The 17,604-nt window shown below is 40.2% G+C and overlaps 1 protein-coding gene across 3 annotated transcripts in view; it reads right to left on the reverse strand.

Annotated features, from left to right (window-relative positions):
- Nucleotides 1–4,479, reverse strand: part of LOC139760720 (glycolipid transfer protein) — a 189,487-nt gene extending 185,008 nt beyond the window's left edge. For 2 of the 3 annotated variants that reach the window (XR_011715395.1, XR_011715393.1), the window contains exon 1: nucleotides 4,264–4,479. Coding sequence is in view for 1 of the 3 variants with exons in the window: in XM_071684289.1 (XP_071540390.1) it covers nucleotides 4,264–4,393 (130 nt within the window). In the remaining 2 variants the exon portion in view is untranslated. The remainder of the gene's footprint in view (nucleotides 1–4,263) is intronic. The other variant, XM_071684289.1, reaches the window with a different exon arrangement.
- Nucleotides 4,480–17,604: the final 13,125 nt, after the last annotated feature.

Below are 17,604 nucleotides of genomic sequence, written 5' to 3' on the forward strand. Positions count from 1 at the left end.
AGGGGTGTGTGATGTCTCCATGGTTGTTTAATTTGTTTATGGATGGGGTTGTTAGGGAGGTGAATGCAAGAGTTTTGGAAAGAGGGGCAAGTATGAAGTCTGTTGGGGATGAGAGAGCTTGGGAAGTGAGTCAGTTGTTGTTCGCTGATGATACAGCGCTGGTGGCTGATTCATGTGAGAAACTGCAGAAGCTGGTGACTGAGTTTGGTAAAGTGTGTGAAAGAAGAAAGTTAAGAGTAAATGTGAATAAGAGCAAGGTTATTAGGTACAGTAGGGTTGAGGGTCAAGTCAATTGGGAGGTGAGTTTGAATGGAGAAAAACTGGAGGAAGTGAAGTGTTTTAGATATCTGGGAGTGGATCTGGCAGCTGATGGAACCATGGAAGCAGGAAGTGGATCATAGGGTGGGGGAGGGGGCGAAAATTCTGGGAGCCTTGAAGAATGTGTGGAAGTCGAGAACATTATCTCGGAAAGCAAAAATGGGTATGTTTGAAGGAATAGTGGTTCCAACAATGTTGTATGGTTGCGAGGCGTGGGCTATGGATAGAGTTGTGCGCAGGAGGGTGGATGTGCTGGAAATGAGATCTTTGAGGACAATGTGTGGTGTGAGGTGGTTTGATCGAGTAAGTAACGTAAGGGTAAGAGAGATGTGTGGAAATAAAAAGAGCGTGGTTGAGAGAGCAGAAGAGGGTGTTTTGAAATGGTTCGGGCACATGGAGAGAATGAGTGAGGAAAGATTGACCAAGAGAATATATGTGTCGGAGGTGGAGGGAACGAGGAGAAGAGGGAGACCAAATTGGAGGTGGAAAGATGGAGTGAAAAAGATTTTGTGTGATCGGGGCCTGAACATGCAGGAGGGTGAAAGGAGGGCAAGGAATAGAGTGATTTGGAGCGATGTGGTGTACCGGGGTTGACGTGCTGGCAGTGGATTGAATCAGGGCATGTGAAGCGTCTGGGGTAAACCATGGAAAGCTGTGTAGGTATGTATATTTGCGTGTGTGGACGTATGTATATACATGTGTATGGCGGTGGGTTGGCCCATTTCTTTCATCTGTTTCCTTGCGCTACCTCGCAAACGCGGGAGACAGCAAAAAAAAAAAAAAAAAAGAAAAAAAAAAAACTTTCTGCAACACTCTACTCTCAGAAAACAACATAGTATCATCCACAAACAGGCTTGTCACTAGCCACAATACCTCACCATCACACTCTATCTCTGAACCCGCTTTCCCTAGTTTAGTTTTCATCTCTCCACCCATATATATGTTAAAAAGCCACAGTGACATCTCATAGCCCTGCCTCACACCCACAGGTAAACAGAAACTTTCACTCAATTATCAATCCACAAGTAAACATGCATCTGCTCCTCCATAAAAGGCTTTCACACCATCTAACAGTTGTCTCCCTACTCAGATATACTGAACAGATCCCATAATGCATACCGCTAGACTCTGTTACATGCTTTCTAGAGACCCATGGAAGATGCACACAACTTACATTTTGAAAGATACTTTTCCAGTCATTCTACTCTCAAAAATCTGCTCCATACATCCCCTGTCTCTCCTAAAACCCCTTTGCTTCTCACATATTTTTCATTCAATTACTTCCATTGTTATATCACCTGACATTTGCAAACACTTTTCCTGGTATACTTAATGGACTTGTTCTCATATAATTTTTCATACAGCCTCAGAACCCCTTCCTTTGAATAAAAGAATAATGATAGTTTCATCCAATCTTCTTTGCCATGCTAAATCATATAGCAAATGCATCAATTGTAACTCACTTTCTCTTCCATTCTTCAACATTTCAGATGCAATCCCATTCACTGAAGGTGCCTTTCGTACCTTCAACCTCTCTTCTTGCTACAGGACCTTCACTTGTATCCTTTTCCTTCCATCCTCCAAACTCATGCCAGTAGCAACTGCTGCCTCGCCTAGACCTACATTATTCTAAAAACACCACTGTGTTTTGTCATGCACAAGCCCTTTTAGATAAACAGGTTATGCCTGTAAGATCTACAAGTAGAAGATCTCCACTCCAAATGTCTAAGATCTTAAAACTTAAAATCCATATGCCCAATCATTCATATTTTCTAACAAAATGAAGCACCATTTTCCAGGGTTTGAATCTGAGGTGGCAGTAGTGCTTTATGCTTTTCTTGGCTATGTTTGTGGTTTCTGACCATGTTCTACCATTAAAATGGTATCCTACTCCAGGCACTTCATCTTAATGTAATCATTAAACTATGTCTTGATCTACATTACTCCTGTTAGAAGTGGAGACAGGTAAGACTTTGGGGTAAGGGCAATAAACAATATACCAACACTTTACAACTTCTATCTCAAAGAAATAACACTTAAAACTGGAAAACCCCATCAGAAAGATAAGTATCTATCACACATCCAAAATCACCAACAATCTAAACACCAGTTCCAAAAATTAAGAATGGTCTTCAAATAAAAGTATGGCCCTTTTACCAAGGTACAACATGAGAAAACCAGGTACCTGGGAGCAGGCTTTTTGTACATACTGGTTTAAGTAAAGTGTAATTTCAAAACAGATAAGAATAGAAAATATTGTCAGGAACCAAATGGAAAAACCTAACATTTCTATCAGTCACAATGACAGTCTCTAGTGACTTTGGTAACATGCATATAAACACTGTCCTCTAAAGTTTAAAATACTTTACTTCAAGTGACAAAAGAAATGCATGGTTAAATGAGACCAAACTGCTACTTCAGTCTTATATATATCTTATATATTTCTAAAACTGCGATACAAATCCTGACAAGTATGGGCCTTTGGAAAAAGTAGGTGATTCTTAACACAAAGATGTGACAATTAAGGTTCTCTGTATGAAAGTCACAACAAGGGATTCACTCTGTTCAAAGAATTACATAACACAAGCAAGAACCACTTTGCTGTGTTTTTTAGGGTTAGTATTCTTTCATATTGTATCCATCCTTTGTTTAATGAGAGGAACATTATGCTATCCCATGAAGGATTTGCAATGATATATTTCAAGGCACCAAAGAAATATTGCCTTTTGTTTGGAGAATACAGTAAAGGTCATGCTACTTCATTTCTTCTTTAGCCATTACACTTGATAATGAGTCAACTGCTGGGGAGGGGGATATGATCAGGAAAAATATAGGGTTTAGTATTACAATCATACTTAATGCTTACACAATTTTCAACAAAATTTATGAAATCTTCACATATTTCCACCTAGCAGCCCAGATTTACCCAAATTGAAATGTCAAGGTTCAATATGAAGAACGAAATATTCCACAGGTTTCCTGATACCATGTGATCAAGGAACTGCTGATAATGAAATATTTCAGAGTTCCTGATACCATGTGATCAAGGAACTGCACTGATAGTAAGTTTACAAGTACAGGCTTTGAAGGTCAGAAAATATGAGGGGGTTAAGTGATGGACAATAAAATATACCCATGAAAACTTTAAATCCCTAAACAATCCCAAAATTATCTACATTTCAACATTACAGTTGAAACATACTATTAATGTTTCCTTTGTGATATTACATGGTCAAGTACAAGAGGGAATACATTTGTATTTACAGGAAACAATGCTAAACCACCCGGGTGTAAATGGAGATAATAACAAGACACCTTTTAAGTGAATTCAAAACTAGGGTAAGTAACAGCTGTTAGGGGAAGTTAGCTATGGGTTTTCACAGGTTTTTTACGTGTTGTAAGTGTTTTACCAACTTTTAAAATGTAATACTCCATGTATACTCTCATTCTCATGTCACCATCATATAAGAGTACATAAATAAAGGAGTAAATCAAAGACTGCCACATCTACTGTACTCCTCACACAGTACACAAGCCTTCCTGAAGGAGGAAATCACACTACCAAATGGTACATGTATAGTACTCTTCACAGAAAACATTTACCTACACCAACATTCACACGATTCCTACTGGTGGAATTTACAGGTAAGGCAACTCACTAACCCACATAGGATTTCCGTCGAGATACAATCGCCGTTTCCATAACGAGAAAAAAAAAGGAAAAAAAATACATCTCACATCACAGGAAAAATAGGAGGAAAAAAAAACAAAACCCCGCCCACTGAAACTGTACGTCACAGGCATACCTGAATTTCACATGCGTCACTCGTGTACAAGATCATACATACATATGACTGCCGCCAGCCAGCCAGCCAGCCAGCCAGCTCGAGCTGGGGGAATTCTACTTCTTCAGGCCCAATCAACTCGCGCCTCGGACGACCTTACCATATATCTGGATGAAGGATTTGGAGGCCTCTAGGAACTGCACCGTGTCGATCTTCCCGTCCTCAGTGACTGTCGGGAACACAGGAGATATGCGAGAGAAAAAACTGGGCGGACTGGTCTCTTCCGTCATGCTCCCAGTGTTGTTGTTTACCTCTGAATGCCAGGCGCCAGCTGGGCCGCCACATCCACACCGCTACAATCGAGCGCCACCTGGACGCCCTTACGCTAACTGGCTGGCGGCAACTCGGCCAGCTGGATGGATTGCTACTTTGGGGAGCGTGGGTTGAATCTTAGGATTTTAGTTTCCATTTTCGTATTATTTTCCTCTTTCTTTCTCACATCACCTGGGTTGAGTCTGAGGATTCATTTCCGTTTTCCTTTCTTTTCTTTTTTTTCTCACGGTACCTGGGTTGTCTGAGGATTTACTTCTCTTTTTTCCTCAATTTTTTTTCACAGAACCTTGGTTGAGATTTAGGTTCTATATTATTTGTTTCTCTTTTCCTTACTTTCTCCTCCCCACAGCATCTACGTTTGGTCCTAGGATCTGCATACTTCTTTCTTTCCTTTTTCCCAGTTTTCCCTTCCTCACAGCACCTAGACTGATCCCTGGGACGTATATCACACTTTTGTTTTCCTAATCTCCTCTCCTTTTACTACCTAAATTGATCCTTGGATTTATATTCCTACTTGCCTCCCCTCTTTTCCCAAACTTCTCATCCTCGCCACACTTATAAAATAAATCCTCCAGATGAACCTTTCTTAAATCATAAAACCCGTCCCTCTATTCACCACCAACAAATAAAGATATCACAGTTTTATCTTCACCAACTAGATACACCCATCTATATATCTTAGCATTCTTTATCGGTCTAATGCATACTATAGGAAAAGCTGTATTTCTTATGTCCTCGCTGTTAATTAACTCAGGTTCGTCCATTCCATTCCATGTCAGATAATCGAAATCTCTCTGTAAGGACGACTGATTTTTTCTTTGAATGCTGGACATGATCTAGGTTGGCATCACGCCCTTAGATAACACACATCATCAGTCACTTGGGTCATGTCTTATCGGCCAGGTACATGCGCACTCATGTGGTGGGGTTGGTCAATTGGAGACTCGCACTTTACAGTTTCCCCAAACTATGCCGCACCTTTCATAGTTTTGCCCCCTTCATATCCCTCCCTATTATATCTATTTTTTTTTTTTTTTGTCTTTTGCTATCATTACCCTGCAACGCCATTCCCAAACTGTTAACACTGAAGTACATTAACCCCTTTCTGTACACAGCGATGTTCTACCTTCTTCTCTGTTCCTGTGAGCTGGTTGCATGTATCCCCTTGCCATCAAGGCTTGGACTTGTAGCACGAGTCTGGCCGTTGCTTCCCACTTTTTCTGTATAGAGACCAGCTACTCGACCTTTCATAGTCAAGTCTACAAACACCCGCGCCAACCTGACCATTTTCTATATTCCTTTGTTCCTAGTCTTTCTTCCTTTCATCCGAGGTGACTTGAACATGTTCTGGCCATTCCACGTTGGTGTCAATATAAAAAGGATCACTAAACGTGATAGATTCTCCCTGCGCGATCTAGACTTTGGCCTTTTTTAACAGCCTTTTCAATCAGAATTAGATTTGCCGATATGATGATCATTCTATCCCACTGTTATTCCCACCACTTAAGATTCTCCTCACTTTTCTCTCAATATACTTTATCTCCTCATCTTCCGAGTAACTACTTTATTCAACATTTTACTGAATGTTCTATGTTGCAGGTATTCGCATTCACTGTTGTAGAAAACGTCAAACATCAAACAATTTTCTTGTTTTCTTTATCTTTCTCTCGCTCTCTCGGTCACACCTAAATTACTTAAACCTTTCAATTCTTCCGTTTCATTGTCCCCTTATAAATTCCTTTCTTCTCTTTTCTCATCCCGCTACACATCATCATTTCTATTCTTCCACATATACCCGACCTCGCTCAGTTCGAAATCTTTTCCATCCCCGTTTCAAAACCTGTTTTGTAAACCTTCCGCTGTTTTGGCTAGGATCGTCCAAGCATCTACATACAATATCTCCTCCTAGTGGTTCACCTCTCGACTTTTCTTATGGGCTGTCTGTGTATAAATCTGCAATCGCCTGAATAAATATTCTACTAACTTTATGTCCTGGACTGTTACCATAACAGTTCTTTTGCCTTTACTGTGTGTGTGTGTGTGTGTGTGTGTGTGTGTGTGTGTGTATACAGAGGGACGGTGATACTCACATTTAATACCTCAAACTCCACCCATCCCTCAAGCATTTATGTAGTAACTGCTTCACACTATCTAATCCTTCATCTTACAGAACTTCAGTAATTCATATTGCTATGCCTAATGTGCCCATATCATTATCAGCTTTCATCATTCATAATGTTCTCATCTTCTCCATCTTTATCTTTTGTACGGTTTCTCTCACAATTCCATCTTCATGCATCCTTTTTTTTTTTTCATTTTCAAGTACGTATCTTTTCTTCTTTCTTTTTTTTTCATGTCTTGTTAGCTATTTCCCGCACCAGCAAGATAGCTTTAGGAATGACAGGATCAGATGAAAAACAGCATCATTCGCTGTCGAACTATCATGCATAATACACCGTAACCACAGCCAAGCCTCGTAAACTTCTCCTGGCTTTCTCTGGCCACTTCTTTTGCTCTGATTCAACCGCTTGATAGAACGTCGTCCCCTGTACACCTCATCGATCCTAATTCGTTCTGTCCCATGCATGCCTCACACCCTCTTGCATGCTTAGGCCTTGATTACTCACTTTCCCCTCCTCATTGATACCCCAGCTGACACGTATGACCTCATCCTCATCACTCATCCTCTCCATATGTCCAAACCATTTCAGCACACCATCTTCAGCTCTCTCCACCTCCTCACACCACATACAGTCTTCAAGTCTTTCATTTCCAACATTTCCACCTTCTTCAGTACTTGTCTTCTATTTAGGACCCATGCTTGCGTCTATATAGCACCGTCGTTACTATTATACCATAAAATACAACTATATTTGCCCTTACAGACAGAAACCTCTCATTCAACACATTTCTCAATGCATCCAGGAATTCGCTTCAGCTACCATGGTTCCATCTGCTACCATATCCACTCACAGGTATCTGAAACACTCCCCCTTCCTCCAGGTCCACTCCATTCAACTCATGCTCTAACCGACCCGCCTCTCTTCCTTATTAAACCTCATTACCTTATTCGTATTCCCATTTACTCAGACACCAGGATCTGCAATGTGTCACTCAAGTCTGCCACCAGAGCCACATCATCAGCAAACAACAACTTACTCATCTTTCAGCCCTCGCCTCTCCCGACTTGCAGCCTCGCCCCTCACTCCAGTTCTCTGGTATTTACCTCCCTCACCATCCAGCCCTAACTAGGCCAAGCAGCCTTGATGACGTCAAACGCCCTTGATGGGGACCCACCTTCACCCGGAACCATTCACTCTCTTCTCTTCCTACTTTCAAACACGCCCCATTTTCAAGATAAAAACTTCTCACTGATTCTAATAGCGTTCCATCCACCACCATAATATTCGTAGCCCCTTCCACAAAGCATCTCCCTCAGTCCTATCGTGCGCTTTCTCCAGATACATAACTGGCATATAACAAATACTTCCTTTCCCTGCTTTTTTCTTTTTTCTTCACACAAACTCTTTAAGCCAACACCTGATCCTCATATCCTCCACCACTCCTGAAGTCACACTGTTCCTTCCCAATCGGATGCTCTGTGCTTGCCTTCACCTTCTCATTCCATTCTCCCATGTAGCTTACTAAGCACGCCAAACAGACGTATAAATCTGTAATTCGAACATTGACCTTTGTCCCCCCTTTTGTTTATACAAATACTCTTTATCAAAATATTTTCTCGCGTCCTCATTCTTGAGTTTGCTATGCTTATATAGTTTTCCTCGCTTACGTGAAATACACGTGATGTTCTTATCCTCTTTTCGAGTTATTCTACGTTTAACCTTCAGGGACCTTCCTTCATGTTGTACTTGACAGTGTTTTAACATCACATGAAACATGGGATAATCAAAACATAAATTGCTAATTCAACCACAAGAGTGGCTCTTCCGCTTCATGTGCTTTACATAATAACTTGAAGTACATTTACGTTATCATGGTATTGACCAGCCTCTCTAACAAACCATATGGTTACATGAAATACTTTTTCCCCCTTGCCATTAGTGTAACTCTTCTGAAATCAATAATAATAAGGTTTTCAAAACTATGAATTTGCTATTGTCAGCAGATCGCGCTAAACTGTCCTCATGCTACTACTGTTGCCTCCCAGTGTTCATGCAAATATTGTCCGGCGAATCTTACACCTACGTTTAGCTCAAGCAGATAAAATAGTTATTTAGCGATTTATCTCTGTATTTCCATCTATTCTAAATTTCTTTTTCGTTCACCCACTGCAGAAATATTGTGTGCGAATATCTTAATCCAGAGGAAGTGCGAAAATATTGCGGTATTATGGAGTTAATGTCGAAGGTGAAGTCTGAGCCCCAGTTTATATAATGTATTGTTTGTACCATTTATTGTATGTATGATTTAAGGATTAATCATGTTACAGTTTTGTTCGATTCCAGTCACTGCATTCATAAATACACCCAAGTCTGCTTCATACAGGAACACAAAACTGAAAAATTTGGCCACAATATTTTTAAAGGCATTGCGAATATTGTGGAAGTGTAAGTGAATTTTTTTTCTTGGACAAATTTGTGAATGAAGCGGGTCTGTATTGGCGTTATATTTGTGTGAAATACTTGCATAGGGATTTGAGTTGTGAATAGATGTGTTCATGAATGAATTGAATGGTAGAATTTTGTGATTGAAATCTGAATGAAGAAATTCTAGAAAGGAATAAAAATGAATGATTAAGAAATGAGGTAAATTTGTAATATATATATATATATATATATATATATATATATATATATATATATATATATATATATAATTTTTTTTTAATTATTATACTTTGTCGCTGTCTCCCGCGTTAGCGGGGTAGCGCAAGGAAACAGACGAAAGAATGGCCTAACCCACCCACATACACATGTATATACATACACGTCCACACACGCACATATACATACCTATACATTTCAACGTATACATATACATACATACACATATATACACATGTACATAATTCATACTTGCTGCCTTCATCCATTTCCGTCGCCACCCCGCCTCACATGAAACAGCACCGGCACCCCCACCTCCCCCGGAGTGCGCGCGAGGTAGCGCTAGGAAAAGACAACAAAGGCTACAATCGTTCACATTGTCTCTAGCTGTCATGTATAATACACCGAAACCACAGCTCCCTTTTCACATCCAGGCCCCACACAACTTTCCATAGTTTACCTCAGACGCTTCACATGCCCTGGTTCAATCCACTGATAGCACGTCAACCCCGGTATACCACATCGTTCCAGTTCACTCTATTCCTTGCACGCCTTTCACTTTCCTGTATGTTCAGGCCCCGATCGCTCAATTTTTTTTTTTTTTCACTCCATCCTTCCATCTCCAATTTGGTCTCCCACTTATCGTTCCCTTCACCTCTTACACATACACCCTCTTTGTCAATCTTTCCTCACTCATTCTCTCCATGTGACCAAACCATTTCGATACACCCTCTTCTGCTCTCTCAACCACACTCTTTTCATTACCACACATCTTCCTTACCCTTTCATTACTTACTCGATCAAACCACCTCACACCACATATTGTCCTCAAACATCTCATTTCCAACACATCCACCCTCCTCCGCACAACCCTATCATAGCTCACGCCTCGCAACCATATAACATTGTTGGTACCACTATTCCTTCAAACATACCCATTTTTCCTCTCCGACATAACGCTCTCTCCTTCCATACATTTTTCAACGCTCCCAGAGCCTTCGCCCCCTCCCCCACCCTATGACTCACTTCCGCTTCCATGGTTCCATCCGCTGCCAAATCCACTCCCAGATATCTAGAACACTTCACTTCCTCCAGTTTTTCTCCATTCAAACTCACCTCCCAATTGACTTGTCCCTCAACCCTACTGTACCTAATAACCTTGCTCTTATTCACATTTACTTTCGGCTTTCTTCTTTGACACACTTTATCAAACTCGTATATATATATATATATATATATATATATATATATATATATATATATATATATATATATATATATATATAGAGAGAGAGAGAGAGAGAGAGAGAGAGAGAGAGAGAGAGAGAGAGAGAGAGAGAGAGAGAGAGAGAGAGAGAGAGAGAGATAAACATTCAAAACCCCATGTGAACAAACACACTGATGAACACAAACACACACACACACACACACACACACACACACACACATGGTGTCGTGGTCAGAGTTACTACTAACTTTGAGTCAGCAAGAACCAGCCCAGGAAGAGTCGGACCCACATGGGTTCGAATCCCTTCCGGAAACCTTTCACACACCACAGTAAGCGTTCAGCTGCTGATACCTGCCATTATCACGATGAGCCTCGACGGGATCCGGTGTTTTGTCGAGTCGAATTCCTTTGGCATTCATATACAATAAGTGGGGAGGAAGGGGAGGGCTCTTCTGAAAGACCCTGAGATAGAATCATTCGGGAGATAAGAAACTGATTAGAGGACAGATAAGAACTATATCTGAGGAGCAGAGACAGACGAAGGGGAATTGATAGAGGACAGATAACAGGAATGATATCTGAGGAAGAGAGACAGACGAAGGGGAATTGACGAGTGCCCAGGAGTGGAGTTCGGAGGACACTGAGATCAAGAGGGATATAGCAATGTTACTAAATAGCGTCACGGAGACAACAATATACCCTGAAATGTGTGGAGTGCCTTATGGTAGGTTTGGTGTGGCGCACATTCACTCACGATCGGTGTAGGAAGGCCAGGTTAGGAAGATATATGAAAAGGAGAACATATGGACGTGGGCAGCAGACGTGTAGGGTGAAGAATAGATGAGAGAGAGAGAGAGAGAGAGAGAGAGAGAGAGAGAGAGAGAGAGAGAGAGAGAGAGAGAGAGAGAGAGAGAGCTGGTGAAGAGGGTTGTTAACACATACATCAAGTGTTGACACGTGAACTGAGAGCATATCAGTTTGTGGCATGAGGAGAAAGGGTAGCGGAGGAAGAAATACTGATAAGAAAGAACTACTCGAGGCTATACAGACATGGCGAGGGCAACTGTGTCGTAAATAGAACAAAGATATGTATATTAGGACGGTATTGTGACGACGTAACGACCATTACCCTCAGGAAGGGTGATGTAGAGCCCAGAGGTGATTTAAGAAGACTGAGGCATTTCCTTACTTGGGAAGAAGGAGGTCGGAGATCGGAGAGATAGATAGATAGATAGAGATACATAGATAGATAGATAGACAGATAGATAGATAGATAGATAGAGATACATATAAAGATAGAGACAGACAGATAGATAGATAGATAGATAGATAGATAGATAGATATATAGATAGATAGATAGATAGAGAGAGAGAGAGAGAGAGAGAGAGAGAGAGAGAGAGAGAGAGAGAGAGAGAGAGAGAGAGAGAGAGCGCACTCCAGCAGCAGCAGAAGGGCGAAAAAAAAACAAAAAACAATGGCATTATGAGATGGTGGAGACATGATCAGGCGGAAGACATTGAACAAAAGGGTCGAGAACAGATCAATCCTCCTATTACCGCCAGCACCACTACAGTGCTACACTGAGACTGACTGACTGACGACGATGTTGTCTGCTGGTGTATCGAGAAGCGATCTAACCCTACGTTAGCGGAGGGCAGACATGGCAACGAGGGAGGGACAAAGAAGACAAAGGAAGTAAGGTGAAGTGTGAGGGATTAATCCTCTGAGTAAAAGAGAATTTAAAAGTCTCCTGGAATATTTATGGATGGCCGATCTATAAAAAAAAAAAGACATAATGGCAAAGGTAAGTGTGGGTATGAATTACGTCAAGAGGTTTGCATGATAGAACTGATTATTCAATGTCCTCTCAAGAAATTTGAAAAAAAAAAAAAATCGTAAAGAACTTGTTGAGGCAAATAGAGAAGACATAATCAGTGGGGAGAAAGACACGAACTTTTCTCTTCGGCAGAATTCTAATATCAAAGTATTTCGACTATAGTGAGATAAGTTGGGAGAATATAGACTCTCATGGAGACATGCAGTCATGGAGATAAACTGCTAGAGTGAGTGTTCAGGAACATTTTCCACATCATTAAGTCACTGGGTTAAACTAGCGTTACAGGGAGCAGTCATTCGACACTAATACTGGGGTCTTATATCTACGCATTCTGATGTCATGTATAGTATGTCATATCTGATCCACCTCTTGGTAAAAACGTTTGACCACAGACCAATCAAGTCTACCTAGTGAGGACCTACATATCAGCCAAAGTATTGCTAGAACAAAACGAATGGACGAAGTAAACTGTGTATTGACCACTCTTAAAAACTACATTAAAGTACACAAGATGTTATATAACATTTTCATAACTTGCATTAGACAATATGAACCACATATTTTGTCATCGCAAGTAAACACAAAGATCTGATGGCGAAGGTACAGAGAGGGTGGGAACAGAGATCCTATTGGGAATATAAGAGCTGAGTTACAGGGAGACGTAATGGTTATATAGTTGACCAACATGGAAAAGACAAGGTAGCTAAGGAGACTTGATCATAATCTTCCAAGTTTCCAAACTAATTTAATAATGCCGATAAGTGAGCCAATTATTTGAAAAATACATAGGAAGCACAGCCAGAGGTTGTAACAAGATATTCAGCAAAAACCTTACTCGAAAAAAATAAGTTAAGTACTTTAGTTTGAGCGCTTGGGAAGAATGCAATAGGCTACACAACGCCACTAACAATGCTGACAGTGTAATAATAAGTTGAGGAATTTGTGATACAGTAAAAACTTAAAAGATGTGCCCCTTCCGGAGAGTGTGTATGGAACTCCCTCCTCATACCGTACTGATACACAACATACACACAGACAGACAGACAGACACAAACATTTACTTACTTAAATAATACGTCCAAACACACGCGTACTATCCTCTGTTTATTCTTATCTATTTAAAAGTTGACTTAATACTACCACACTGACAAGCACGTCCACTTGACATTTACGAGCTGGTACTAACGCATTTCGTTAACTTTACCAATCTAAGAAAGACCTCAACCGCTTTCCATAAATACACCTCATGTTACATTTTTGATCAGATTCGTAAAGGCAAAGGGCCTGAGCAGTATTGCCAACATCAGCTACAATAACTTTAGCAGTTTCTCGCTGCTAATCTCATCACCCCAAACTTACAGTTTGTCATCACTTTTTTTTTTTTTTTTTTTTTAAATCGAGGCTTCTCATATATTGCTCATTATAGCCCCAACCCTCTAAAATGCTCAGAAATTTTAAGGTAATTAAACGTTTGACTTAAAGCTTCAGATGTCCACCAATCCTACAGCTTCTACAAATCTGGCGTAAACAATGGCTCTGAAGGAGGTGAAGAGAGGAGAAAAATGGGAGGGAGATCATTGAAGCAAGAGGGGAAGAGTTGGGATTAACTTGGTTTGTTTAAGCTGATAAGCTGATGCTTACTTTGTTGAGCTGACATAGGCACATTATGCTTTTTCTTTTTTTAATGGGTTAACGAAAAGATTACATTATTCAGTGCGTTGTATCGATATATATATATATATATATATATATATATATATATATATATATATATATATATATATGGAAATTGCCTGTCTTTTATTTTGTCTTCATCTTAATAAGATTAGGGAGCCATGCAAGTATAATTACCCTTATACGTATAATGTTTAAGACCGCCTACCTGCTTTCTACTTCGTTTGCATTCACTGTCTAATCTTTAATGGTCTTCCTTTCATCCATGTTTCCCTACCTTCTTACTTATGCCTTGGGTCATTTATTCTCACCTGTGACTAACGACAGCAACATGGGCCACATACTTAATGAGAGTGTATGTGGTCTTAGAATTATTGACACGAGAAAGTGATAAGAGATTTTTCTGTTGGTTGATTGTCACATGACATTAACGGGCCTCATCGACCCTTGGCCTAAAACACAACCAGCGAACGAACCAGCAGGTCCAGTTTATGCAAATGCTGATAACCAGGGTTCGTACCCAGGTCTCATTATCTCACAATGACACGAACGGATATACACATAACACCAAAACCTGACATGTTTGTTGTGATTATAATCAATTCATTTCTCTTCGACTTGGAGTTGGCTCGACATCAACAAACGCCATGCAGTACACAACAGAATGCATGACTGACCATACAAAAAATTTTCTATGCGGCAGAAATGACGAAACTGTCATCGTACAAAGTAATGAGGCGAGGGACAAGAGACACCGGATGTGGCAGTGTTTGATAGGCTAGGTTGGCTGAAGGGGGAGAGGACACCGCTCATTGTGTACCAACATCCTCGCTACTGCACAGGAAAGAACAAAACCAGTGAACCTTATTTTTTTTTTTCTTTTAATGGTTTCTCATAATATATGATATATTCCTGCCTGGTTTAACCAAGGCGAATTGAAAGATTTTGATAAAAGCGATGATTTTGAAGGAATGTGTGTGGCAGGTGTGTCAACAACTCACTAGCTATTGTCTTATGTTAATGGGTTGAACCCGTCCAGATACTCCATTAGACGAATGATACAAACAATAATCTGTTCGTATGTGTTAATGGAATAATCTCTCTCTCTCTCTCTCTCTCTCTCTCTCTCTCTCTCTCTCTCTCTCTCTCTCTCTCTCTCTCTGTATATATATATATATATATATATATATATATATATATATATATATATATATATATATATATATATATAATGCTCGGAAAGCAAAAATGGGTGTGTTTGAAGGAACAGTGGTTCCAAGAAACTGAGTGTGAACGGATGTGGCCTTTGTTGTCTTTTCCTAGCGCTACCTCGCGCGCGTGCGGGGGAAAAGGGGTGTCAATTTCATATGTGGCGGGATGGCGACGAGAATGAATAAAGGCAGTAAGTATGAATTATGTACATGTGTATATATGTATATATCTGTGTATGTATATCTAAGTATAAATTGAAATGTATAGGTATGTATATGTGCGTGTGTGGACGTGTATGCATATACATGTGTATATGGGTGGGTTGGGCCATTCTTTCGTCTGTTTCCTTGCGCTACCCCGCTAACGCGAGAGACTGCGACAAAGTATGATGAATATAATATATAAATATATCATATCTATATATTTATATTCATTCAAAAATAAATATGAATATATATATATATATATATATATATATATATATATATATATATATATATATATATATATATATATGTGTGTGTGTGTGTGTGTGTGTGTGTGTGTGTGTGTGTTATGATAATACTTGATTGCCATTTCCTGCCTTAGCGAAAAAGCGCTAGGAGACAGGGAGCTGTCGATTTCTTTCTAAAAGGCGTAAATTGTAAATGTTTGTAAAAGGGGACTTTACACCTGAAGGGGTGTAAAGTCCTCTCTTCACACACACATATATGCACATATACGCACATACACGTACATGTACATACATATAAATATACATACACATACATATACATGTATATAAATGTACATATTCATGCTTTCTTTTAACCATTCCCTGAGCCACCCCTCCCCACAGGAAAGAGCAAGGGCGACCCCTTGAGACAGCGCGGTAGCGCCAGGAAACATAAGAAGAAAGGCCACATCCGCCACATCCATGCTTTATCTGTCATGTGTAATGCACTGAAACCACAGCTCCCTACCTAAATCCAGGCCCCACAGACCTCTTCATAGTTTACCTTAGACGTTTTACATGCTCTGATTAGTCCATTGATGGCACGTCGACCCCAGTATACCATGGTCACCGTTCCAATGCACTCTATTCCGTGCACGCCTCTCACCCTCCTGTATGTTCACGCCGCGATCGCTCAAAATCTTTTTCACTCCATCCGTCCACCTCCAGTTTGGTCACCTGCTTCTTGTTCCCTCCACCTCTGAAACACATATCCTCTTGGTCAATCTTTCCTCACTCATTCTCACCATGGGTCTAAACCATTTCAGCACACCCTTCTCTGCTCTATCAACCACACCCTTTTTTATTACCACGCATCTTTCTTACCCTTTTATTACTTACTCGATCAAACTAGCTCATACCACATATCATCCTCAAACATTTTTCATATCCAACACATTCACCTTCCTCCGCACAACCCTATCTATAGCCCATGCCTCGCAACCATATAATATTGTTGGAACTACTTTTTAATCTTGAATTTATAGCGTATGATTATCTGCCTATGATTATAGCTTCAGAACACCATGAAAGGAATTTCCTATCATCATTGCTTTACAGATGTAAAACTGTAATACCCCTTCACAATCACTCAGGTAAAATCGTCATATACGCCAAAATGATTGCAGAGAGAGAGAGAGAGAGAGAGAGAGAGAGAGAGAGAGAGAGAGAGAGAGAGAGAGAGAGAGAGAGAGTCACGTGAGTATTCAGCTGATGGCGTGGAACGTGTAAGGGAATGCGTCTGTATGCGCGAGCGTTGACGCCCTTGAACGTGCTACGGAGACTCAAGGCTGAACCTGGGGAACCTGTGTGGATCGTAAATGATAAACCACAACCAGACCAACCAACCACTCGCACGATAATCAGTCTTTTGTCTTTTATTTTTTTTTTCCTCCTTTACGCAAGTGTCACTGGATGTATACTACGAAGACTGAGTGATCTTACTGGTAACTGAAAATAATAATCAGTCGCGAACTGATCAGCTTCGAACTTTAGTTTTGTTTCACCATTCCAAATATACTAAGAATATCAAAGCGATAAAATCAATGAAGATTTTCTTCACTATAAAATCAAAATGTCATCACAGCTGGATGAAAGTTTTCATGCGAAAGAGACAAATGTTGCAGTTAAAAAGTGGAAAATTTCTACCAGAGAAATATGGCAGTGTTTCTGCCACAGATATGCTCAAAATTCGAGAAGAAACATTTAAATGATTTTATCATATTCTTTTACTCACGACCCTGATAATCTGACCGAATTCACTATAATGAGAGTCAAACATGTTTTCAACCGCACCTGAGTATCAAAAAACCTTCACTTTAGAAACATGAAAACGTGAGGAAAAACTTTAATAAAAAGATTGCGTTTTGATTCCATGTCTGGACTCTAGCGCCTTGTGGCAATTTCAGTCTGCGTTTACATATCTTCCCTCCCTCGCGTA

The sequence above is a fragment of the Panulirus ornatus genome, chromosome 3 (assembly GCF_036320965.1).
Source record: "Panulirus ornatus isolate Po-2019 chromosome 3, ASM3632096v1, whole genome shotgun sequence".
Classification (NCBI taxonomy): Eukaryota; Metazoa; Arthropoda; class Malacostraca; order Decapoda; family Palinuridae; genus Panulirus; species Panulirus ornatus.